This window comes from Phoxinus phoxinus, assembly GCF_949152265.1.
Source record: "Phoxinus phoxinus genome assembly, chromosome: 6".
Lineage (NCBI taxonomy): Eukaryota > Metazoa > Chordata > Actinopteri > Cypriniformes > Leuciscidae > Phoxinus > Phoxinus phoxinus.
In genome coordinates, this window is record NC_136881.1 from 8,316,604 (window position 1) to 8,343,692 (window position 27,089).

The following is a 27,089-nucleotide window of genomic DNA, read 5'->3' on the forward strand; positions in this document are numbered from 1 at the left end:
CTAGGCAAATTATATAATTTGGAATTGCAGGAATTGTTCACTCAAAAATGAAAATTCTGTGCTCACTTTAGATTATGGGTTAATTCTCATTATTAACTAACTATTAAAGTCCCTGTAAAGTAAAAATTAAGTATGTGTTCTGAGTTTGTCAAATCACAGAAAAATGTGTTATTAGACACCCAGACAAATGATAAAATTGAATGATAATTGAATGATAAAAAAAGCCGGCAAGTACATAAAGTAAGCTATCAAAATCTTGAAAAAATTAGCAGTACCGGTTAGCCTGGCTAACGCCAGACCCAATCGTGATAAGCAAAGGCAGTATGGGGAAACCCAGGCTAAGTACCGGTAGTCTCTGCTCTCAAACGCTGGGGGCGTGTCCGCTGGCTGCACTGCAACCATAACTTACACTCATTGGTGGGCACGCACTGCCGATGATGATGGCACCAGTTGTCGGCGCGACGGGAGGATGAAGGCCGAGGCGGGAGATAGTCGACTCGGTTCGGCCCCATTCACCAGTAACAGCGGATTATCAGTGAATCCCAGTTGTCTCCGACGAAAGTTTATAAAAACTATCCCGTGTAAAATGATCACTACAGCAGGGGCGGAGCGGGGGGGTGGCTAATTGGGCTTAAGCCCCGAATGTTTTGTCAAAAGCCCCGAATCTTTTAGGTTTTTTAAAATAACTTCAACTTTGTTCCATACCTTCTCAGTCTTTCTGACTGGAGCGTCAAAAAATTAAACAAAAGCTCTATTACCGTGCGTGGTGGCGGACGGTAATGCATCGCGCATCACTCAGCTTGTTTGCCAACTGCCAATAAAAACTAACGAAGAATATAAATCTTCTTCTTCGTCGTTGTCATCAGGGGCTGGCGGGCTATTGTATGTTTTCACCTGCGTAGTAGCGAGCTTACTGGCTAACCGGCTGAAGTTAATATTATGGACATAACAAAGTTTATTTATATGGAACACTAACAGTAAACCTCACCGGCCTAGAGAGAGATTCAGAAGCAGCATCGGACGAACCGCGGACAAGTGTATGCTGCGTTCACACCCGTTCACACCGAACGTGAATAGAGCGTCTGGCGCGAGTGATTTCAATCTTTAAGTCAATGTGAAGACGCGTTTACGCACGTCTGGAGGTCCTGCAGCGCGAATGACGTTTAGCACGGCGCGGCCGCGAATTCAACTCATTCGCGCGTCCAGTTTTTTTTTTTTTTTTACTGAGTAGGCCTAACTATCATTATTTTCCCAGATAGTGTATAGATTTTTAGCCATTCTATTATCTCAAACAGCCTGAAAAAATAGTGCATTTAGCTGACGTAAATGGTAAAAAAATCTCCCCGGGGGAGTATGCCCCCGGACCCCCCTAGGTTTGGGCTAAGCCCCGAATGTTTAAATCATCTGCCTCCGCCCCTGCACTACAGAGGCGGGTTTTGGCGGTGATCCTCAGCTCTCCATCAAGGTGGCTCTTCACAAAGTTAATCCAGCTCTTCTTGATGTGATCGTTTTTCGGAAATTTAAATAAGGACACCGATCTGTTTCGTACATGATCGCATCCAGGTAGTAGCCTACGCATTTCCGTGACGAAGGCATAGCTAGCTAGCAAACTGTGTAGGCTGTAGCCTAGTACTGACACTGACAGTAACTCGCGATTGAGCGGCAAACTGGTGTGAATGTCCTCTATTGTTAGGGGAGGGGCCAGCCTCAGTGGCTCGAGTGCGTCATCAAGTAGGGGCGTGTCCAGGAGCTCAGGGGCTTCAGTGCGTCATCGAGCCCATAGATATAGAGCTGGTAAGTCCCGCCCCCTCCGTAAAACCCCGCTGGACCTCAAAGTTGAAAAACCGTCAATGCAAGTGAATGGGAGAAAATAATTATTTTCTGGTCCCGTTTGAATTGTGCCATGAATGTGAACACATGTTGTCTGTGAATTTTTTATATAATCTTTCGTGTGAAGAATGCTACAATTTAGCGGGTAGAAGTTTGATACGGGTAGACTTTGTGTGAGAGCACTTTGTGGACTACAACTCTTCGCTGCTTTCGACGCGTTTGAAACGTCAACACCACTAGCACACGGCTCTAGCTCACGGATCCCGCTAGACATGGCTGTGTCTTTGGTGCACTTCACCGCCTTCTTTCAGGGAGAGGACAAAAAAAGAGGCTATTTTAATAGCCTTAAAATAGCTTGAATGTAACTCTACACCCTTGCCTGAATTTAGGCTTCTATGAATATGCAAATTAGCCCCGCCTCCACTCACACCAGCTCAGAGATCCACTCGTTGACAATTTCAAACCGCGTTTTTGAGACTGTCTTTGGTTCACTGCAGTTTTAAGGAAAAAATACTCAGCAGCAATGGTGTTGACTTATGAATTTGTCTTAAAGCATATTCAAAACACTACATAGACATATAAACAACTGTGGCTTGATTTTAACCACAGTGGGACTTTAACTACGACTTTTGCCTCAATAACTAATACAAACTCCTAATAACCGCTTATTCATTTTTAGTAAGGTTGTTGTTGTTTTGGTATTGGGTAGGAATTAAGGGATGTAGAATATGGTCATAACCAGGCATAAATATGTTCTTTATAATAATTAATAAACAGCCAATATCATAGTAATATCCATGCTAATAAGCAATAATGAGAATTGGACCCTAATCTGTTCTTTACCATTCCATATGGAATAGTGACAAGGGGTGTCAAACTCCAAAAAGGATACATTTGCATCATAATAGAAGTCCATATGACTCTAAGAATTCTCTATTTTGTCATTCACTCAAAATTCTGCTGTTGAAAGATTTGCAAATTCAAACGTGCAGATTGTTCAGCATCAAACACTCAACACTAAGCACCAAAATGGCAACTGATCACCCTGTATAAATATGTGGATGAATGCCAATAAGGCTGCCGTCAACAAATAATGTTTACTGCTAAATATCTCTTCACTTTGACTTGCCTGTAATTGGGAGCGGAATCAGAGAAGTAACAGCACCCGTTCTCACTCTCCAATGTGTGAGTCAGTGATGTGTTTGGACAGAGCTTTGGAAATGTATGTCCCTGGGTATTGACTGGTGGTTCTTCTAGCCGCCTCGAGGCATAGATGTGATTCACAATAGTTGTTTTGCCCTTATTAGCTGAAGACCTGAAGACAAGAGAATTATTACAGAGTCCCGCTGTGATCTTAAACTCATTACCATTAAATAATCATTAAATACACACCTCCTCTCAGCTCAATCCATCATCAAAGGAACATTTCCCTAATCTTGTCGGATGAATGTGGGCTCTGTCCCCATCACATACTGTAATCTACATCTTTCTCTTGAATTCACATCTCACTTTAAAGTCTCGAAAACATATGAAGAAAATAAAGGCTCTATTCCATGTTGAGATCTCCAAAAAAACTTTTGTTTTTCTTGTGAACATTTTAATAATTTAAAGAACCTTTTTCCACCATAAAGAATAAATCCATGGATGTTAATGGTGTGGTTGATTATGATTTCACTTTTTTAACTTTAGTTAGTGTGTAATGTTGTTTGATCATAAGCAACATCTGCAAAGTTACGACGCTCAAAGTTCAAAGCAAAGGGAGATATTTTCTTTTACAGAAATTACTTTTTAAGGACTACAATAAATGGCTGGTATGCTAATCAATTACTTAAAGATCGTTAACTCCATATCAGCTACATACATTCATCAACTAACCATTCAGAAATGTCCTGTTGCATTCCACATGTTGTCGCTTCTTCTTGAGTCTCTCCATCTTTGTTCGGTTTGTTTGAACATAAAAGGCTAAATGTTTTAGAAAAGTTCAGTGCCTGTCTGTGTGAGGTAATCGGAGCTGCTAAAACATGAGCTCTTGAAGCTCCTCCCTCTGTGCCGAGAGCAGCAGCTAATTTGCATTTAAAGGGACACACACCAAAACTGGCGTTTTTGCTCACCCTCAAAAAGTGACAAATTTAACATGCTATAAAAAAAACTGTCTGTGGGGTATTTTGAGCTAAACCTTCACATACTGTACACACTCTGGTTGCATCAGAGACTTATTTTACATATTGTGAAAAGGGCACTTTAAAGGTTCTTCAGATGCCAATAAAGAACCACAGGGCTATACTTATGCATTTTTGTATTCTCACCCACGGACAGTCGAATCAACGGAGGGATATTAACAGAAAAGTTATTGTAAGGGTAGGTTTATCACTGAACATTTTATTGTGCTATGTCTACAGCATTATTGGACATGTGGAACCTTACCTGCACACAACAGAGTTTAGCTTTGGGGGGATGGGCGGAACTGACCGTTTCCTTTAGTTTTTCCCCTCTGTTTGGCGTAAATGACTGTGGTCGTGGTCATCCAGTCCGAAATGTTGACTATGAACATGGTGGTTTATCAGATTTTACGTTGTGCCATTTTCTCTGTATTTACGATTCTTTGCAGCCTCATGCTTACAACGCACTGGATCCTTCACCGGAAACCGAAAGAAACTCACTCTTGCTAAACATTTAGGCTATCTTTGAATCATGAATACAGTTTGCTAAGAAGTATTTCCTATAAAGCAAGGTATTTATTTGCATTATGCAGGCATTATGCATTATGGGTGTTGAAGCTTTATTGGCAAATTGGAAGACAAAAGCCTTTTTTCTCTGTTTTCTCTAGTCAGGTAGCACCGATTTTTAAAAAACGCCTTTCTACTGAATAGGCTGCCAAATTTTATTGAAAGCCCATTTTGCCAATGGTGAAGTAGCTCTTATGTGTTACAATTAATATAAACAAGGTATCAGAAAGTCTAGTATGCCAACATTTAGCTGTTTAGATTTTTAGCTGTGGTGATTTCAGGTTTTACTAACTAGATTCATTCAAAACCTGACCCACTAAGTAATGTTTTAATGAAAATGTATTAATGCAAAATATAAAAACAATTTAAGTGTAAGCAAAATCCACAGCATGATTGAAAAACAAATGTGTGTGTGTTACTGAACTGCAAGGTATAAGCTCTGACTAACTGTGACATCTCGTTTCCAGTATGAGAACTGTGCACTGTAAATGCAGGGATTATTTCTATATTTAGTTGTATTTTTTTTAAAGATGAACTTTGCCGTTTGATGCAGTACTACTTAATTTGGTGAAAGGGATATGTTTTACCCAGTGGTTAAGTTGAAAAATGATTTTGCAATTGACTCAGTGAGCTGAGGACCACTTTGAAATACTGATGTTTATTACTAAGATGAAAGCATAACACACTTATCTAATGTCCACATGTACCAGTTGTTTCTGCCTAGTTTTATCTGTCTTTTAAAGTAATAATAATAAACCCTCCCTCCCTTGTTTTTGGCTTATGCTACTCTGAGCAATGTCAGAACTTTGTATTCTGAGCACTTCTTGCGTTATTTTTGCCTCTTCACGATGACTCGCTTGCTGTAGTCCTCAGTTGTAAGTCGCTTTGGATAAAAGCGTCTGCTAAATGACCAAATGTAAATGTAAATGTAATAATTCATTATAAATGTGCTTCCTCCCCACAAAGGAAAAGGGCATTCTTCTTCTTACATCTACTGAGCCATTCTCCAAAAGAAATTCTACTGAGGTTTCATTATCCATCAATGTTTCTTTGTTGGAAACTTGACATCACAGACTACATCAGATCTAATAGACCTCAGCACATATTAATCACTGAGTTCAGTGAATACAACAACAACAACAACAACAACAACAAAAAATAGGCTACATTAGCATCAGTTATAATGATTTTCTCATCTGGGCTGGTTTTGAAATAACAAAAAAAATTATTTTTTCACACCAAAGGTGAAATGAATAATGCTCAGGCTGAAGGAAAAGCAAATTCACACCTGTACAGTAGAGGGCGCAGCTCAAACAAACCTTTCAGCTGTGCTGCCATTCTGGATTTCAGAAGAATATGACACAGGATATATTAAAGAAAGTTCAATAGGCTACTCTTACAAAAAAAAAAAAACACTTACTTTAGATAAACATCACATTTGTGTTTTATTTTTTACTTATTCGTATGATTGAATTGGACCATCAAGGGTCAGCTGACATTGGTTAATAAATTGAGATTAAATACATAAAGTAAAATTGTGTTATTTAACATATAAAATTATTGCAGGTTTGTGTAATATTCTGAGTTTGCATTTCATATTTTTGTGTTCCTGTTTGAGGAATACTGAATCTGAGATGAGTAAATGCATGCTCACATTTAGTCTAGAATAGAAGAAAAACCATGTTCACACATCGCACTTACTCCTGATTTCACTCAACACCAGTCAATAAATGGAAAAACTTTACTTTTTCATTCGAAAAAGTAACTAAGATATTTTGCTGTAAATTTAAAAGTAATGCAAATTTAAAAGTAGGCTACTGCATACTGATTACATACTAGTCTTGCATAATCCCCCCAAATGCTCATTGCGTTAAAATAAATATGACTTGATTACGTTTTGCTAAATAAAAATAAGCTATCAAACAAACATTTCAGAAAAGCTCTAGGATCTTTTGAATGCTCATGCCACTTTGTTTGATATTTTATTGAAAGCAGGGCTATGCACTGCAGTTTCGGGAATTTCTTCGCTGTATTCTCACTTTTTGCTCGCAGGTTTCTCTATAGAGCTCCCCCTACAGCTTCGGATTAGATATTTGACAACACTGTCGAAAAACTTGTTGTCGACTCTCACATACCAGAGGTTAGTAGATCAACGACATCAAAGCAGACGGGACATTCTTTACAACGTTTTCTTCATTCGGGTTTGAACAGCGTGAGGGAGTAACCTGGCTAACGCCAGACCCAATTCTCGTTGAGACTTGGGTCTGGGAACCACGTACATGTTCATCGAAAATCTGGTCCATGGTATCCAGACTGCCTTTCAGCGTGAATAAAATCGCGCTGCGCAAAGGCAGCATGGGGAAACCCAGGCTAGTGAGGGAGCGCAATAATGACAGAATTTTAGCAGATTTTTTTTTGCTTTTGTCGTAGAAAATTAGTTACATCGCGAGACCTGATAATTATCACGCGATACTTCCTGACGCTGCGGCGGCCCGCCGGCCCAAAGTTGCACCGCTCACAGGCGATGGGGGGTGCGAGACGACCACCATTCAACCCGAAAAAAGTAATATAACCATTGCAATGACTCCGAAGCTGTTCAGTTAAAGGAGAACTCCGGTCAATTTTAACATTGAGCTAATTTATTTGTAAATTTGGAGTTCTGTCAATACAGAGAACAACGACAAAAATCGGTGTTGCCTACACCGTGTTATCCTCTTTTTAAAATTTGCACCCTATTGACTTGAATGGGGCAAGTTTTAAACCTGCTTTTAGCCTCTTAACATCCTTGATGTGTCATACAAGTGCCCAGCCATGTGAGTGATTCTTTTAGAGATAACATGGGTGAATCTGACTGCAGTAGGTGTGAAAGATATGAATAAAAGTTATTTCAGCCAGCGCAAATACCTTTTTTTAGTTCCTGTTTTCGGTCGAAGTCCAAAGTAGTCGATTGTCGAGTTCACGCGCGTGATCATAGGTAACTAAACCTACAGTATGCTCGTGAACTCGACAATCGACTACTTTGGACTTCGACCGAAAACAGGAACTAAAAAAAGGTATTTGCACTGGCTGAAATAACTTTTATTCATATCTTTCACACCTACTGCAGTCAGATTCACCCATGTTATCTCTAAAAGAATCATCTAATATGGCTGGGCACTTGTATGACACATCAAGGATGTTAAGAGGCTAAAAGCAGGTTTAAAACTTGCCCCATTGAAGTCAACAGGGTGCAAATTTTAAAAAGAGGATAACACGGTGTAGGCAACACTGATTTTTGTCATTGTTCTCTGTATTGACAGCACTCCAAATTTACAAAAAAATGTAACACAAATAATATTCAAACATGATTGTATAAAACGTAAAATATGGTTTACACTCCCAGGAAACTTTGGATTGATCAATTTATCAACTTATCAATTTATCCAGTTGCTTGCTTCAATCATTCCTGGGAACGAATAATTGATATAGAGCTTAAAATGATTCCACTATAAGAACAGAAACCTATACTACCTCTCACTTCTGTTCTGATTATGAGCCATATGAACAATGCAAACCCTCCATGCTCATTTGACAAAGTGATGAATTTGAACTGCCCTGGACAGCTCTATTAAATAATACATTAAACCTGGGTGCAATTTGGATGCTTGCAAAGAGAAGTGCTGGAATTGGTGGAATGAGATTGTTTTTCACATTGGCATCTAATTACAAATGAATGAGAGGGTGAGCCAGTGTTTAAATATCAGTCAGAATGACAGCCATAATGGCAGTGAATTTACACTACCTCTATGCTGTCAACAGTTTACTGAAAAACTTTACTGACCGTATTTACTCGCGTTGTTGTGAGGATAGTTTTAGTCAAACTTCTGCTCAACCATGTGATTTTTTTTTAATTGTTTGAATAAAAATGCAGATGCTACCTTTAAACTTCCCTTTGACATAGGTTTATGCCCCATTGGTTACTGAAATAATTTGAATACCAATACTATTTTCGGACTGTACTTTTAGGTGACACAAGCAGAGCACTGTGAAACTTCAACTCTTACTCTGCCAGTAAAAAACAGTAATTTCAAAACAAAAAAAGTTTTTTTCACGACACAAATCTTGTTTAACCTATTGGGAAAGTTTAAGCCTCTGTGTAAAATAAATAAATATAAAGGATTTACAAGATATAAACCAATTTTGAGGTCAGAAATTGCAACATACTGTAATATCTTCAGCTGTGAAATATAATTGTTATGAAACATATAACACTCCTTTAAAACCTTAGTATTTGTAATTCCAGTAATTTTGGTATGACGAAAAGTAACAGGGGGAGTTTTCAGTCAAAATGAAAATGAAATTTCAGAATTACCTGGAATGATTGCTGGATAAAGTCCCCACGAAGGGAAACCTAATGAGAAATAGGGAGAGAGAAACTGACAGGAAAAGAAAGAGAAAGTCAACAGACCATACAAGCTCACTCAAGGTTAAATCTGCAGATGCGGGTTTAAAGGCACTTCAATCCCTGCACCTCTCTCAAATGTCTCCAATGATAGAAGGTAAAACCTGGTCACTTTACCCCTTCATAATGACCATTAATCCTTTTATTAGAAGCTCATTTAATAGGTTATCAGGCTGATTGTGCTTGGTTATATAAAACATAATGTCATACCTGTCATCCTTAGCATCTCAGGAAGAAGTAGAGTTAGATGGTGTATTATTGGCCACAAAAGGAGCCATGAGTTCCATAAATCACAGACAAGAGAGAAATATTATATTCCTTATATGAGTTCTACAAGACATCTGATATCCAGTAGATGGCAGTATTTATCTTCTGAGATCAATCCAAATCCCTGGGTTTGCCTCTAAATCTGTACACAGTAGATTTTCTGCATGGCAGAAGAGTTTTATGTTAATGTTTTAGCAAATTTATCCAGGTCTAAAAAAAATACATAAACTGTTGATTTATAAACTGTTTAGTTTAATGAAATTCAGTGTATTAAATAAATAAATATTTATTTATTTATAATTGAAATTATTATTAGTCTATTATTATTATCTATTTGTGATAACTTAAAAGTATTATCCATGAACTGAATTATTAGACCGTTTTAAGGCTGCATGATAGGCTATATAAAAATAATTTAAAACCATGCTATAGCAAAGTGCTATTGTGCAATTCAATTTAATAAATATATGCCCACCAGTCGGCTTTAATGGGTAACTAAACCCTAAAACAACTCTTTTTAGTTAATGATCTGTAAGACTGGGGCTTCATTGATTCAAGTATTTTTTTTTTAACGTTTGGGTATAAAGTGTTTTCATTCTACAATATATGGTGTGCTGCCCTCTTCAGGTGGCTACTGCAGTTGAATTTTTCTATTGGAAGTTGTGAGGCCCTGTGATGTAAGAGGGTACCCGCTAACCACGCCCTAGCCTACAGAGAGATAAGTCTCAGGTGCCCCCCCCCTCCCCCCCCTCCCTCCCTCCCTCCCTCCCTATATTTGGAAGTTGCAAAATATCAAAGATTAAGTAAACATTTGATTTAAATGTCGTTTGGCCAATATTCACCAAGGATATGATCTGCTGTAAAGTGTAACACCAGGTCTTTGGCTTATATTGCTTTTGATATTTTATTTAAACCAAATATTATTTTATTATTATTCATAAAAAAATGTGTTGACCAATTAGCTACTCAATTACCAAAATAATCGTTAGCAGCCCATTGACTGACAGCTCTCCTGTCCCCATGTTGCAATGTTGTTTTCGTCAACGATGATGATAACGCAATTATTTCGTTGACGCACCTTTTTTTTATGACAATAACGTTACGATGACTAGACGTTTTCTAGTTTTCGTTGACGAGACGAGATGGAACGAAAATGATTATAAGTCATACCTGTCAAGTTTTGGATTTGAAAATAAGGGAAATTTTCCGACGCCCACCGCGAGCAGTCCCACCACCCCAACCAAGCTCCAGTAACCTATCCCTTACATTTTAAGACAGGTGTTATAGCCTAAAAAGGGCTATATATGAAGAGCATTTATTTAAAGGCTCATTTGCATATTTTCTGTTCATTTAACATTGCTTGTCTTTATGACAAATGGAAACATTTTATTTTCATTCCACACATTCTTTTCATTTCATATTGCTTTTCTTTTACAGTTTTTCTTTTCACATAACTTTTCTTTACTCTTATGGTGCGTTCACACCGGACGCGAATAGCGCGTCAGGCGCGAGTGATTTCAATGTTAAGTCAATGCAAAGACGCGTTACACGCGTTTTTTTACGCGCGTAACGGACGCGAATGCGTGTAACGCGTCTTTGCATTGACTTAACATTGAAATCACTCGCGCCTGACGCGCTATTCGCGTCCGGTGTGAACGCACCATTAGTGAGTTATTGTACAAATTTGTTGCGGACTTTGCATTCTTTAAGACTGTTTTGGAAGGAGTGTTTGTGGGCTGGACCAGAGTGGTTAATTTTTACATGAGAGTAGAGCGCAAACAGTTCTGTTGTCTAACGTCATCCTATTCTCTGTAACAAAACTTACAAAACGCGTGACTGTCCCCCACCCTGCTCCTCTTCAGAAAATTAAATTCGCCAGGAGTGCCTTCCGTGTCTGTCGTAGCGTCCATCATCCGTCTCAGTTTTTTTCCCGCGTTGTCACTCATCATCCTACCTCACACACTAGCCTCGCGACAACTGCCACCTACAGTACCTGTAGTTGGCTACTGCAGCCAGGTGACAGTTATTACGAGGCTAGTGACAGAGCTCAGATTGGGAATTTTTTTTGTTTTGTTTTTACTCCGCCCCGTTTTTTTTTTTTTTTTTTTTTTTATAACGCGGGTTAAAATACGGGAGATTTACGGGAAAATACTAATACGGGAGGACGGCGGGAAAGAAGGGTAAAATACGGGACTTTCCCGGCCAAAACGGGATACTTGACAGGTATGTTATAAGTCTGACGTTCACAATGCATGTCATTTCTGCCTATAAATACGATAATTTTGACCTCTGTACGATGTACGATCAATAATGAAACAAATCCCATAATGTACCATAATTTCAGAATTGCCCGCAAATTAGTTAAAGGTAGGGTAGGTCAGAATTGTCTTAAAAAAACTTTTATTCAAATTTGTTTAAACTGTCTTTATATACCAATGCATAATTAAAATGCAAGTACTCTGAAATAGAGAGTAAAAAAAACGAGTGACTCTAGTGTATTTAATCTTCAATAAACACAGCTCATTAATTCCATTCACTCCCACCTAAAAACGGGTGCGCGACTGCGCGCACGTGGGCAGAGCCAGTAATAGCTGCGGTAGTCATGGCGACGGAGAGTGACAGTCGCGCAAGCCAATCCTGTGATTCGTCCCGAATGGAAATAATGAGCTGTGTTTAATGAAGATAAAACGGTCTAGAGTAACTCGATTTTTATACTCTTTTTATCAGAGTACTAACATTTTAATTATGCATTGATATATATAGAAAGTTTAATCAAATTTGGTAAAAAGTTTTTATATAAATGATCCTACCTACCCTACCTTTAAATTCTCCCGGAATCTAGATCGAGCGAGCAAGAGCGCGCATGTGTAGCGCGCGCACAGCAGAGAAAGGGAGCGAGAGACCTTGCGTGTGTGTGCTAATGTGCGTGTGTGCCTCACGAAGCGCGTGTAAGGACCCAACCAATCGAATTATTCAGAAAGTCTAGTTTATTATGCAAAGGTTTTAAGGTTAACTGTTGTTTTATGAATTGCAACACTTGCTGCAACCTGTCAAACCTAAGCCCATTTCCAATACTTTTTAACCTAAATTAATTTGTTAAAGACTACTTTTTTTTTCTTTTCTTTTTTTACTAAAATTGACTAAAACCTTTTTGTGTTTTCGTCGACTAAAACCTTTTTGCGTTTTCGTCGACTAAAACTTGACTAAAACTATCAAGTTTATAAGTGACTAAAATGTGACTAAAACTAAAAAGCATTTTCGTCAAAAAGACTAAGACTAAAACTAAAAGGGCTGTCAAAAACAACACTGCCATGTTGAGTGAAATCGGGAGTAAGTGCAGGGGCGTTGTGTAAATGTCATGATTCCTGTCTTGTGTTCCACTTGTTTTGTGTGTACTTAACCTACATAAGTCCTATGTAGTTTTTCATATTGATCCGTCTCCCCAGGTGTATCTTGTTTCCTCATTTCCTAAGCTTGTTTGCCCCTATTTATAGCCCTTGTGTTTCACTTGTTACTTGGTAAGTTATTGAACATGTATTGGTTGCTTGTTTATCCTCGTGGTTTTATTCCTTGAGATCTGTTTTGTGTTATTTTATTAAAATCCTGCACTTAGATCCTCGCCAAACTACATAGGACTACAAAACTTGGCACAAGACAAGAAATGACAGAAGTAAACACAAGACAAGGGGAACATAAGACATCATGACAGTAAACATGATAGTTATTGTAGTTCTAGGCTAAATGTTAACTTGTCATGCATTTACTCATTACTTGCACAAAAACAGATTAAGTATTCCTCAAAATAAATAAAAACAGTGAAATATTGCTGAGTGAAACAGAAATATGACGCAAACCTGCAATAAGTAAATGTGTAATTTATAACATACTTTGTGTATTTAATCTCACTTTATGAAGCAATGTCTTTGCTACTGACCTTCAATGATCCAATTCATATAAGAATAAGCAAAAATGACTTTAGATTAAACATTACATTTGTGTTTCATCTTTTTGTTTTTATTGCTAAAGAGTATTGAACTTTCTTCACCTGCGTCATATTCTTCTGCAAAATCAAGAAAGGTTTGTTTGAGCTGCGCCCTCTGCACAGGTGTGAATTTGCTTTTCCGGCAGCCTGAGGCTTATTCGTTTCACTTTTGGTGTGAAAGGGTCTTTACATTTGCCAAAAAAAAATGTTTGTTATAAAAAAAAAGACATGCAAGACCAGCCCAAGTGAGAAAAAGTAACGCAAATGTAACAACGCATACTTTCAATAAAACGCATAATTTCTATTGTCTCGCAAGTAAACACTCAAATGCAAAAAAAAAAAAAAAAAAAAAATGCATTGCACTGCTAGTTCTATCACTGAGCTGATCACAACTGTGGAGGTTCATGTTATTTTTGGCGAGACAAGCTTGGTTTCAGTTTCAACCACAAGCCTAGACTGCTGCATTGACATGTTCCATTGCAGTTAAAATGAGTGTAGCACAAAAATATCATTTATATAGAGACTGTGCAATTCATCATCTCTTTGACAACTTCAATTACTCAGTATTAATTAGGGCTGTAAACGATTAATCGCGATTAATCGCATCCAAAATAAAAGTTTGTGTTTACATAATATATGTGTGTGTATTGTGTATAATTATTTTGTATAAATACACACACATGCATACTGTATGTATATATATATATATATATATATATATATATATATATATTTAGATTTGTTTTTATTAACATAATTACTTACAAGATGTAAATAGAGTGTACAAAGGATCTACAGTTTGATACATTACTTACATCCTAAGTACAAAGAATGGACATTTACAAATTTTGAACATCAGAAAAATTAAAATAAATAAATAAATAAATAAAATCAATACTAAACAAAAACAAATATTACACAAACATTTCCCATCCCACTCCCCACCCTCTTCCCTTGTATGGTTGTCAGTTTCTTTTCGTTTATATATCTAAGCAGTCTATAGAGTTTATACACATATCCATCTGTATACTCACATACTTAAATCTACACATTATTCACAATAAATGCATCAATGAGGAAGTTATGCAAGATAGATCTGCAGAGGGCTCATTTAAAGCCGATCCAGGAGGGCTCATACTAACATGGACAGTCAAGTCTAAGGCAAAATGTTTATGAAAGGGCGCCAGATTTCTCTAAAGGTTGCTTGCTTTCCTCTCACATTGTACAATATTGTTTCGGGTGTGCAGTAAGACACAAGCTCATTAATCCAATGTTTTACTAGCGGTGAATTTTCAGATTTCCAGTTGATCAGAATACATTTTTTTACTGCAGTGCTCGCAAGTAAGATAAAGTATTTTTTGTAGTTCACATTAATAGAGCTTGTGTCCCCCAGGATCCATAGTTTTGGGTCCTGTTCAATTTGACTTCCTATTACCCTTGATGTTAAGTCAATGACACGTTTCCATAATTCTTCTATGACTGGACAACTCCATAGCATGTGTATAAGATCACCATCAATCATTTTACATCTCTGACATTTGGAGGAAATGTTGCTGTCAATTTTATGTAACCTGTAAGGAGTGTAGTATGTCCTATGGAATATATTAAATTGAATTTGCCTGTGTTTTGTGGAGGTTAGTACAGTCTGTGCTTGTTCCAATAGATGACACCAATCTGCCTCCTCATAAATACAGTCTAGGTCTTTCTCCCATTTCCCTTTTGTAGATGTTTTATCATAAATCTGTAACTTTCCATTGATGATACCATATATAGAAGATATTATTCCTTTTGTGGATCTGTGTAAATTATTACATGGAATTCAAGAGGAGTTTCTTTCGGGATATATGGGAATGTTTCTTTGGATTTCTCCTTAACCCAGTCTCTAATTTGTAGGAATTTGAAGAAACTTTCTTTGGGAAGGTTGAATTTTTCATTTAGGCTAGTTGTTGGAAGTTATAGCAAAAGAATCATCAATGTATAAGTCAGCCACTGTGTGGATTCTCTTTCCTTCCACCCCCGCAACACTGAGTCAGCTATGTGGTGTGAGAGGTTGGGATTACCCCACAAAGGTGCTCTTCTAAGAAAATAAATATTTGTGTCGAGAAGTGAATGAGATTCTTGCAAAGCAGCAAATGTATTCAGTATTATTGAGTTGTTTGTGAGTGCAGTTAAAAAAAATGTTTGTGCCTATGAATGGAATATCCTTTATAGGAGAACTCGTTTTCGGTCGAAGTCCAAAGTAGTCGATTGTCGAGTTCACGCGCGTGATCATCATAGGTAACTAAACCCATAGATATATATATATAAACACTAGATCTCTTAAGGCGGAGTCACTTCCGGCATCATAGGGTGGCCATCTTGTCACAGGGAAGCTTTCTGTAAGGTGAGTGATCGGCACGAACACAAATCCTCTTATCTCGCTGAAATCTTGACGGATTTACAAACGGTTTGGTTTCTCACAAACGTTATTAACATGGCTATAATTCTGGATGCTTGAACATGTTGAAATATATAATATTATAATTATTCATAAGTACGCAGTGTCATAAGTAACTACATCTCTGACGTTTATAACAAACCAACCCGTTTGAAAATCGGTAGATAATTGAGCAAGTTTTGGTTATTTAAAAAGTACATGCATCATACAACACAATGTTACGAGTGAGCGAGCACCCTGTGGCAAGATGGCCGCCGTGTGCGGCCGTCGACCTCCATTGGCCAACAGCGCGTACGAGGTATCTAGTGTTTATATATATATCTATGACTAAACCTATGCGCGTGAACTCGACAATCGACTACTTTGGACTTCGACCGAAAACAGGAAGTAAATACAGGTATTTGCGCTGGCTGAAATAACATCATTTTTATTCATATCTTTCACATCTACTGCAGTCAGATTCACTCGTGTTCACTCTGAATGAATCATCTAATATGGCTGGGCACTTGTAATGACATATGAAGGATGTTAAGAGGCTAAAAGCAGGTTTAAAACGTGCCCCATTGAAGTCAACAAGGTGCAAATTTTAAATAGAGGATAACACGTGTAGGCAACACTGATTTTTTTCGTTGTTCTCTGTATTGACAGCACTCCAAATTTACAAAAAAAATGAGCTCAATGTTAAAATTGACCGGAGTTCTCCTTTAAAGCCATAGATTTCATCTCATGTTGTTCTATTGGGACCCATATCTAACTTCACTGTTCTCTGCATGCAGCCAGATCCAAATCGGTCTGTACTGAGAAGCAAGGTAATAATTCCTAAAATTTGTTAAAGCTGCAGTCTGTCGTTTTTCCTCTTTGTCGCCATCTCTGTTAGAAATCTGCAACTGCAGTTATTCGCGGAATTATTAACTGTGCGTGGGTAGTAAATCGGCATGAAACAGCGCGGATGAACACAATGTATTGAGGCTGCCGCGTCGCTACTGTCATCAGCAATCTCAGAGTATACTTTTTGAAAGTGTCAACATTAGAATTTTCATCGGAAAATGTAATCTGAACAAGTAAGTAACGTTCACTTTTGTTCTGACCAAATTCGGGGGGTGGGGGGAAGCATTGCAGTAGCTATATCAAGCTGATTAAATCTAACGATTGCTTATAACACATCAAAACGTGAAAAATATATTTTTTCTGTACCCACTCTGAAGTCCGAAGTCTTTGTGTTTTACAACTGGTGAATCTCTAGTTGTCACTGGTGATTGTCGCTTTAAACTTTCGGGATCCGCCATACCAAGTGCTAAGCTAAATCTCCACCTCCATCATCCACACACGCTAGCCGGGGACTCCTTCTCTATATGTACAGAAGTGACGTAATGACGCAAAGACATGCTCGAAATTCCCGCGGAAATCCACCAGTACCACTGGAATTAAAATCATTATTACAAGCTTACCGTTTTGAATCGAGGTAAGGCAAGCAGATCGTTTTGAACACTGGCTGGTTACGTTTTTTTTCAAAAATGTCTTTTTTGATATTTTTAAACCCAAAAAAGTGCCGGACTGCAGCTTTAAGTTGAGTCCTCCCCTTGAATATGGAGCCTGCAGAAAGATGAGTTTGACCCTGGGTTTTTTTCTTTGCCATATAAACGGAGTTCAAATTTTGTTAAGTTCTTTGAAAAAACTTTTGGGAACATTAATCGGAAGACACTGAAATAGGTAAGTAAACTTGGGTAAAATGCTCATTTTAATAGTATTAATTCTTCCTATGAGAGACATGTATGTATATATTTAAGAAAAATGTGTTATTTATATATAAAATAGTTCTATTTATATATAATATAAATTATATACAAATATTTATGCAGTATATAGATGCAAATATTTCTCAAATATACATGCATGTGTGTGTGTATTTATTGATATATACAAAATAATTATACACAATACACACACATATGTAAACACAAACTTTTATTTTGGATGCGATTAATCGTGATTAATTGTTTACAGCCCTAGTATTAATTATATTTTAGGCAATAAGAATATTAAAATATAGAAATACAATTTTAATAATTCAGTTTATGGTGCTTAAATTGGAACCAATAAAAAAACATTTTATTATTAATTATTTTAATGAACAAAAAAAAAATCAGGTAACCAGCTCAGCAGCATTTAAATAGAGCTGGTAAAGTATAAAGTAGGTGTTGATACCTTGAGTTGGTTCATACTGAAAACACACTGTAATTTAATAACGGCTTAAGAATAATATGGCGCTGAGTGCCAGCACAGCTTCGTCTGCCTTTAACTGGCCACTCCACGTTGAGACCTTCAGACCTTTGTATGGATCAGCTGTAGAAACAGGTTTTTTATATTAATAAATGTTACACACAAGGACATTGTAACAACAATGTAACAAACAAAGTAATGTTTTTATTTCAGTTCAAACCTGTGACGTTGAGGTACAGAAGATGGCCTTTCCCTTCAGTCCCACTGTTGAGACATTTGGCATCACACTGGTAGTATCCTCTGTCTTCAAGACTCAAGGAATTGAATGTGAGGAAAATGTTCCTGTACCTGAATTGTCCTTTTTCTGTTTCATTTACTGAGATTAAATATTGATTCGGATCTGTAATGGGCTTGGACTCAGGTCCACTGGGATTTATGTACCAATTGGTCACAATGTCACAGTTCTGTATCTCATACTGCACCTCACACTTGAGAGACACAAAATGGCCTTCAGTCTTCGTTACCGGTTCACGAGAGTATCTCACAAGCACTGTACATGGGGAATATTTTGTATTTTATTAAGCCCATCAAAAATGTTGAATACATTAAAAAAGGCCTTAACACCAAAATTTGACAACAACCCAGCTTGCAAAAGTATGTTGCAAGAACGTTTTGCTAACGTTCCGATTAAGTCATGAAAATTATATTTTAGAATGTTCTCAGAATGTTAAAAATGTCCAATAATTTAATTTTTTATTGTTTAAAAATATTTTTCTTCATTCTTGGTCAATGTCATATAATAATTGTAAAATGATTTATAATTTTGCAAGTATTATGGGAACATTAATTTTTAATGTTCTTTGAACCATCTGAAAAAAGTAGTAAGTAGCAATGTTTAATAAACATTTGACTAATGTCTAACTAAACTGTTTCAGAAAAACGTCCCATGAACGATGTAACACTTTTGTGCAAACGTTCGATGACGTTATTAAAGACCAGATAACATTGAACTAAAGTTCTATTAATGTTACTGGAAGAACGTTTGTTCATAACTTTGAAGATTGGCAGAAAGTTTGCGTTAGCTGGGAAAGCTTCATTAAAAACAAATGTGTCTGATATATAAAACTTAGTCGAGAAGTGAGTGAGACTTACCCCCTGCTAGAGACGATAGCAGACTGCAGAGGACAACCATTGCAAGATACACAGACGTCGGGTGAAAGATCTGCATGTTTCTGTCAGTTAGTCAGAAGAAAATGTCTAACTTGAATATGGCTATCTAAAGTTTGCCTGAAGCTCTAACCACATCGAGAGGACTTCCTTTCCAGCACTGCATCATTTTAGACAGAGAATCACAGACCACGTGGCTGCTGAAAAAAGAGGCTGCAAAGAACTGTTTGAAAGTTACAAGTTGGTCATTTGAGGGAACAACATCTTTACCGCTGGTGATTTAAAACTGCAAGTTGTGTAGGTTTAGACCTTGTACAGGAATCACGCCTAAACTTTTACCGCTAGCAAGTGGTGACTGCTTCATTGCAGTTCAACCAGACCAGTTGACCTTTCTTTTCTTATCGCTTCACTTCTCTTTTTCTGCAAAATAGTCAGAGCTTTGGTTTAGATTTTTTTTTTTTTTTACTATTACTCAAAATGCTATATATATGACACTATAAGGTGATTTCAGGAAGATGATTAATCTTACATATATGATATTTTTAGTCTTATGTATGTGTGTTACACCAATTTGTTGGCATAGCCTAATTTATGTGCCCTGCATACATTTCCTGTGTTTGCCACACTTTTTCCCTTTTTGGGGTTACGCATAGAAACTTAAGTAATGTTAATGCAGCAGTTTTTAATTATAGACATATACTGTAACATACATATACTGTAACATACATATACTGTAACAAACACAAATATCATGTAAATTTACTTTCCAGTCAATCTTGCCAGCTAGACACACTTGTACTTCTAGTAATCTTACTGCAATGAACAAATAGCAATAGTACAAATACTAACAAAAGTACACTGTAAAATATTTCCAGGATTTCACAAGATATAACTGTAATATTTCACAATAAATTATATTATTACCACTTCACAGGCTTTAACTGTGATATTTCACAATATAATACCGTATTTAGACTTTTACTGTGAAAATAATGCAAGGCGGGGCTATTACAAGAAACTACTGTGAATTCCTTCTTTTGTGAGCAGCAACTGGTAACCTGCAATTTATTATAAATTTACAGTCAAATAATTAACAGAGTAGTCATCTCTCTGAACAGGAGAGTTTCTTGCAGGAAACCACAAAACAGGTTCTGTGTCCAATGACATAACTTTCACTTTTTTCACACTGTTGAAAACTAGGTTTTTCACCCTTAAGATTCTCGGTTTGACATCAATGACATAATTTGAACAATGACATCATGAAAACATCAAAACTTGCATTTATGAATTTATAAATAACTGTCACATACTCCAGAAGCATTGCATTACATTCAAGCAGTACATTCAACCAAATATGTCTTAAAGTGCAAATGCATTGGTCTGATGAATATTATCTGTCTTACAGTCATTCTCTGTGGTCAAAATAGGCTGACATAGTGGTCAAAATATTGCGTATTACACTACATTAATAGAATACAACACAGTAATGCAAACATAAATATGTAAAATAATGTTACAAAAATAAATAAAATAAATACTAGACAATATATTAATAATTCATTTAAGGAGCATAAAAATTCACATTCACAAAAGATCATGAGCAAAAACAAAATGCATTCTATGAGGTAGCTGCAGAGTTAACATTCTTCGTTTAGGTCATGAAGTGATTTCATCCCAAAACTGGCTCCTTGGTGGGGAGAAATTAAATTATTAAATTAGTTTGTTATTGAGATACTGTTCTTAATAGTTGACAGTACGTGTGGTTGCATTAAACAATTGAAACTAGAGGGATAGAATTTTGCAGCTTACTCTTTAGCCTGGTGTGAAGACAGATGACAAAAATGACGGTAATCACAATAGTCATGACAATGATGACTGAAAATGTAATGACGTAACTTCTTGGTGTAGTGTTGTTCGCTGTAAGACAAGAAAATATATTTTTAATTAAATAGTAAAGAAAAACTGTCAAAATGGCAACAATGAATGTGTGGCTTAATTGGTTTTGCTGTTTTGTCTCTAAAAATGTGTTTCAAGTTGTAACATCTAAATTGATTGCTTTATTTTTTTTACTTATGTCAATTTAGTTTGACTGAATCAAGTGACTGTAGGTAGAAAGTAACAACTGCACATTTTCTTAATGCGATTCTAGCCGATATCCATGTTGAACTTGTTACCTTCATCATCTTGAGGCACGTAGATTTGGAATGTCTTCTCCACGCTGTCACTCTGAGCCAAACATTCCACGTACTTCCCATGAAACTGTGACAGTGGAATTGTGATGTTACTTGTAATGGTGGTTGAACTGTCTTCGTTGAGCGTTGTGAACTCCTTTGAACTAAAGTGCTTCAGGTCTTTCTCTGAGGATTTCCACTGGATTGTTGGAGTTGGTTTACCAGTGGCTGAACATGAGACTACAACATCTGAATCAGAAGTGGGTGAAGGATTCACTTCCGCTGTTATTTCTGTGATACCTGGAAAATACCAGCAAGACAATAACTTAAAACAAAAGTACTAAATATTACTACATCACTAGAAAAACTTCTAAATATAAGTTTGTGTGCGTGTATATATGCTTAATGTTTTTGCACGTTCCATTGTGACAACATGCCCCGCCACATACAGATGAAACTCGAAAAAATTTGAAAATCATGCAAAAGGTCATTTATTTCAGTAATTCAACTTAGAAGGTGAAACTAATATATTATATAGACGCATTACATGCAAAGTGAGATGTCAAGCCTTTATTTGTTATAATTTTGATGATTATGGCTTACAGCTTATGAAAACCCCAATTTAAAATTTGAATATTGTGAAAAGGTTTTCGTAGCATAATCATCCAAATTATAACAAATAAAGGCTTGAAATATCTCACTTTGCACGTAATAAGTTTATATATTAGTTTCACCTTTTAAGATGAATTACTGAAATAAATGAAATTTATCATGTAAATTTACTTTCCAGTCAATCTTGCCAGCTAGACACACTTGTACTTCAAGTAATCTTACTGCAATGAACAAATAGCAATAGTACAAATACTAACAAAAGTAGCCTACACTGTAAAATATTTCCAGGATTTCACAAGATATAACTGTAATATTTCACAATAAATTATATTATTACCACTTCACAGGCTTTAACTGTGATATTTAACAATATAATACCGTATTTAGACTTTTACTGTGAAAATAATGCAAGGCGGGGCTACTTTTGCACGATATTCTATTTTGTCGAATTTCACCAGATCAAACGTGCCAGTCAAGATACAGCACAAGGTGCTGTTTATTCATAAAGTGACTTTTAAAATTACATTTTAAGTCGAGTACCAACTGCTGCATTTAGCCCGTGTACCAAACACTATTACTATTTAAAACCATGACTATATTGGTATCATCTCACAGACAGTAATATTTAACTTACCTTTAACAGTGAGGCACAAGGTTTTTCGTTTGGGTCCTGATGGATACACTTTGAAGGAACAAATGTAGCAAGCCTCGTCTTCAAATGTTGTGTTTTTTATGTTAATAGATGTTGAATTAAATGTCGCCAGAGTTAAAGTGACTTTTCCCACATACTCCTCGTCCACATTATCCTGGAATTGTTCGCTGAATGTTGCCAGAGTTTGTACATGTTCGTGCGTGCGCACCCGCTGCCAGGTGACATGTTTGACTCCAGACGCGAACGGCAGCGTACAGGAGAGTGAAGCATCCTGACCCAACACAACATCTGTGTCTCCTCGTCCGACAATATCTGAAAGATAAGCTGTGGAATGAACATAAACAAGTTGTTAGTTTGCAAGCTTAACACAGTTTTGTCCTAAAAAGAAATGCAATATTGAATGAAAAGTAGGATTCTCATGACTAACCTCTGTTTATGAAGCTTACAATTAGGATCAAGTTCAACAGACACAACATGACGAATGTTTGACATGGTCCGTTTGTAATCAGACACAATTATATATAGTCCTTCTCAAAGTGAAAGGGAAAACTTCCATTGAATGACGCGGTAGCTATTACTGGTTGTGACAACAAAGAAAGGGTTGTCTCTCGTAATTCACGTGATTTCCGGAAGTAGCCTAGGAGATAAGCATACAAATACATTGAACAAAACCTATTTTATGATGAACCGGTTTTTAGAGTTAGTTTTGTGATGTTTCTGTGATAGTTTTGGAGACTGTGAAAAGAAAATAAATTCTCGTTATTAACATTAAAAAAGAAGAAGAAATAAATAGATGTACAGCCTACATGAAAAAAAAAATACAGTTCCTGCATTCATGTACCGGTAATTTAAAATGTCTACGTCACCATGTGACGGATTTTCCTATTTAAATGGTAGAATATTTTGTAGTTTATTATGAGAGGTAAAATGAGCCATTATTTACTTTTGGGAAGGAAAAGCCCATGTTAAACAGGAAGACTCACATTTCCCAGAAACTAATTTGCAAATGCAGAAATGGTTTGTTGGCTATAGTTGCTCTCACGTAAATGTATTGTGCCGAAAACCGTGAATCACGGGATTCAGATTCAGCATATTCCACATTAATGTAGCTACACTATGATTTAGATTCTTCAGAATATCATTTTTACAGAAAAGGATATCACATACTTATTTGTTGAGCAAATGGATATATTAGCAAGAAATATTGTCAAAAACGTTTTTGAACATAATTTAAAACCAGGTTGTTATTGATAACAATTGAAATTTAACTAATTATTATTCAAAATCCACTAGAAGCCTGATTAAGTTAAAATAATCAACTTGTGTGTGTGTGTGTGTGTGTGTTTATATATATATATAGCCTATATGTATGTATGTATATATATATATATATATGTATATATATATATATAAACACACACACACACACAATATATATATGAGAAAGAGAGTTGTTTATCCTACATCCTACTTTACATATCAAATATGTTATAATGCATCATAATTGATACAATTTCCTCCCAGTGGACCATACCATAAGGAAAGGGTTTTCTGTACTTCCTGTTAAAGGATAATTCCGGTATTTAACACCTTGAGTCTATATTGTAGTTTGTTTTGGATGAACAAGAGTGGTGGACAACATTTTTTTGACAATGGTTCCTCTCGAGTTTTTGACTATAATAGAATTGGCCATGGACCCATTTAACATTGGAGTCAATGGGCATGTCCGAAAATGTCATTAAAACAGCCAATAATGTTCGTTTACAAAACTGTTAAACTCACCGAGTGGTAAGTGGTGTTCGTTGATGATTATAAACAATAGATCGTCGCAATATATGATTCCAATCCGTTTATTTTGCTATAGTGGAACTATTTTTTCAGACACTTCACAACCGTGTAACTTCCGCTCAATATTTGAATCTGAAGCGTTAGCACACTCCCGACCACCTGATGGCGATAACCGATGTTTATGTCTCGCGGGACACTCACGGTCACAGTCGAGTTCAACTTCATATTGCACTGGTCAGTGGTCACGTCTTTCAATATGGTTAGAATTTGTGTGGTCAAAAACTGCGGTAAAGTTCCTAAAAAAATTATTGTTTATTTCGCTTACTCTCCCGGAGCACAGTTGCTCTGCTTGCTAGCCTTATGAGAAACGGAAGCGAGCAAAAAGACTACATCGACCAAATGTAAACAGCCCCCTTTCCGTTTCCGGTAGCGCATTTATATTAACAAGCACTCAGTCCTTCAACAGAATTCAATGGGATTTTACAAAATGACGAATAAAACACGACAGAAACTGTATTTCGCAACACTTTTTGTTCCTGGAACATCAACTAACATCACTAATCACTCGGTGAGTTGCACAGTTTTGAAAACTAATGTTAAAGGTTGTTTTAATGACATTTTCGGACATGCCCATTGACTCCAATGTTAAATGGGTCCATGGCCAATTCTTTTATAGTCAAAAACTCGAGAGAGGAACCATTGTCAAAAAAATGTTGTCCACCACTCTTGTTCATCCAAAACAAACTACAATATGTTAAATACCGGAATTATCCTTTAAGTTAACAAAAAAGTTCTTATGCATTGTTAAAGGGATAGTTCACCCAAAAATGAAAATTCTCTCAACATTTTACCCACCCCAATGCGACTTTCTTTCTTCATATAAACACAAACAAAGGATTTTTAGGGAAAATTTAGGGCTGCATACAATTAATCGCAACTAATCGTTTGCAGAAATAAAGTTTTTGTTTACATCATGTGTGTGTACTGTGTATAATTATGTACAGTATATATAAATACACAAACATGCATGTATAATTTTAAGAAAAAAATCTATTTATATATTAAGTATTTATAATTATAATATAAATTATATTTAAATATAAAAATGTATATAAACATGTCAATATTTTTTAAATATATACATGCATGTGTTTTGAAAAATTACGCTTGAAAAAACGCACACAGCAATCGTGACGGTAAACCATATGGCCCCCGTGGATGAAACAACGAAATGATAAGTGTGTGTAAGAAAAACATGAATATTTTTAACTATAAACCATCTCTTCTGGCCAACTGTCCTATGTGCATTTACAAGTTCAGCTTGAAAAACATGTGAAGTTTGCACGAGAACACAGAAGCACAGAGGATCATCACCTCTCACGCCATTTTCACAATGCACTTGTGTTATGTGTCACAACCAGGTCACAACGTCCCTCTCGTGAACACTCCCTATTTTAGCCCCGCCCCTTTTCAGCGCTGCACTTGACTTGTTGTCTTTTGTCTTCCGGTCTGTATTTTCACAGTGATCTTGCGTATTTACAGAGGTGGAAAGTCCAGGTTCAGAAAGTAAAAGTCCTCCTCAGTATTTTGTTCCAATCACCTGGATTTGTTAATTAGCACAGTTTTCAGCCAGGAGATGGCTAGTGAAATAGGCTGACTGAGTTCATGGGTGGAATAAACATATGGCAGGACTTTTACTTTCTGACCCCTGGACTTTCCACCTCTGCGTATTTATGAACGAACGGCTCATTTTAAAATCTTGCTGGTCTACTGACATTTATTAAGACTGCTTTAAACATTACAATCCTCATCATGATAACTTTCGTTAACTTTACAATAAGTAAATCCACTTCAGAAGACAATATTCTAAAGATGGCTGCGCCCTTGTTTCTCTGGCGCATAAGGTCTATAGACCGGCAGCAATGATTTATAGTTAAAAATATTAGTGTTTTCCTTACACACACCTGTTATTTCGCTTCAGAAGACCTTGATTCATCCACTTGGTCCATATGGATTACCGTCATGTGTGTTTTTTTTAAGCGTCAACTAAGCACACCCATTCACTTCCATTGTATGGACTCACAGAGATGGATTATTCTCCTACATTTAATTTGTGTTTATCTGAAGAAACTCAGTCATATACATTGGGGATGGCATGAGGGTGAGTAAATGATTAGAAAATTATCATTTTTGGGTGAACTATCCCTTTGATGTGCCAGGTTTGAATGTAAATGAAAATTGAGCGGAAGTACGTAGGAGGGCGGAGGCTGAGCCATGCAGGCTAAGGGAATGCTAGACTTTCAGTGAATAAAAACGTACATTTCATGTATAACAAAATGTTGTATTAAGAAGGAATATGCACTACTTTTTTTACATTTTTGAAATTTGACAGCTATATTGCCTATTCAATTTTGTTATATGGAAAAGAGCAGCCTGGAAATTCTGCAAAAGTTCTATTGTCTTACAGGGTTTTACTGATTACTGATGCATTGCCGATGGAAGAAACTGAAACTTTCTTCTGCGATGGAAGGAAATCAAAGCCTTCATTCAACATTTCAGAGTTTGTTTTTGGACTTTTCTTTCAGGATAAAAATATGATTGTGACTCACTGGAATGGGTGTCACTACATACGTACAAACAACATTCTCTGTGCCTGTGTCATTGGAACACGAGAAGGCATGTATGTATTATTCATAAGATCTATGAATAATAGGAAAAAGGAAAAACTTTCCCAGAGCATTGCTGACTCATGCTGAATTATGGGTTACACGTTATTTTAAAGGGGTGGTATAAATG

General features: G+C 36.6%; 3 protein-coding genes across 5 annotated transcripts in view; all 3 read right to left on the reverse strand.

Moving 5' to 3' along the window:
• The window catches only part of trpc5a (transient receptor potential cation channel, subfamily C, member 5a), a 68,928-nt gene extending 59,647 nt beyond the window's left edge, over positions 1-9,281 (reverse strand). For 2 of the 3 annotated variants that reach the window (XM_079614949.1, XM_079614944.1), the window contains exon 1: positions 2,960-3,088. The gene's annotated coding sequence lies outside the window, so the exon portion shown is untranslated. Of the gene's footprint in view, positions 1-2,959; positions 3,089-8,907; positions 8,972-9,207 lie in introns of those variants that run through there. The other variant, XM_079614946.1, reaches the window with a different exon arrangement.
• An 8,351-nt stretch (positions 9,282-17,632) lies between these two features.
• LOC306999879 (uncharacterized protein) lies at positions 17,633-19,455 on the reverse strand. Its single transcript, XM_079614971.1, has 3 exons — positions 19,056-19,455; positions 18,124-18,453; positions 17,633-18,026 (listed from the first exon to the last, which is right to left on the reverse strand). The coding sequence occupies exons 1-3, from the start codon at positions 19,129-19,131 to the stop codon at positions 17,923-17,925; spliced, it is 510 nt and encodes a 169-aa protein (XP_079471097.1). The 5' UTR covers positions 19,132-19,455; the 3' UTR covers positions 17,633-17,922.
• An 878-nt stretch (positions 19,456-20,333) lies between these two features.
• Positions 20,334-23,142, reverse strand: LOC306999873 (OX-2 membrane glycoprotein). The gene is made up of 5 exons (XM_079614963.1): positions 22,933-23,142; positions 22,488-22,829; positions 21,245-21,541; positions 20,880-20,987; positions 20,334-20,757 (listed from the first exon to the last, which is right to left on the reverse strand). Exons 1-5 carry the CDS (start codon positions 22,979-22,981, stop codon positions 20,708-20,710), a joined length of 846 nt encoding a protein of 281 aa, XP_079471089.1. The 5' UTR covers positions 22,982-23,142; the 3' UTR covers positions 20,334-20,707.
• Between the last annotated feature and the right edge of the window lie 3,947 nt (positions 23,143-27,089).

Bases quoted from the DNA above. Each gene is read 5' to 3' on its own strand.
- LOC306999873 (XM_079614963.1), bottom strand. From the start codon at position 22,981: ATGTTGTGTCTGTTGAACTTGATCCTAATTGTAAGCTTCATAAACAGA. The intron at 21,542-22,487 runs GTAAGTTAAATA...GGTATTTTCCAG, and splicing joins CTTGTGCCTCACTGTTAAAG to GTATCACAGAAATAACAGCG. The intron at 20,988-21,244 runs GTAACAAGTTCA...CTTGTCTTACAG, and splicing joins CGTGCCTCAAGATGATGAAG to CGAACAACACTACACCAAGA.
- LOC306999879 (XM_079614971.1), bottom strand. From the start codon at position 19,131: ATGCAGATCTTTCACCCGACGTCTGTGTATCTTGCAATGGTTGTCCTC. The intron at 18,454-19,055 runs GTAAGTCTCACT...CCCCATGTACAG, and splicing joins GCTATCGTCTCTAGCAGGGG to TGCTTGTGAGATACTCTCGT. The intron at 18,027-18,123 runs GTTTGAACTGAA...CTGTTTCTACAG, and splicing joins TCTGTACCTCAACGTCACAG to CTGATCCATACAAAGGTCTG.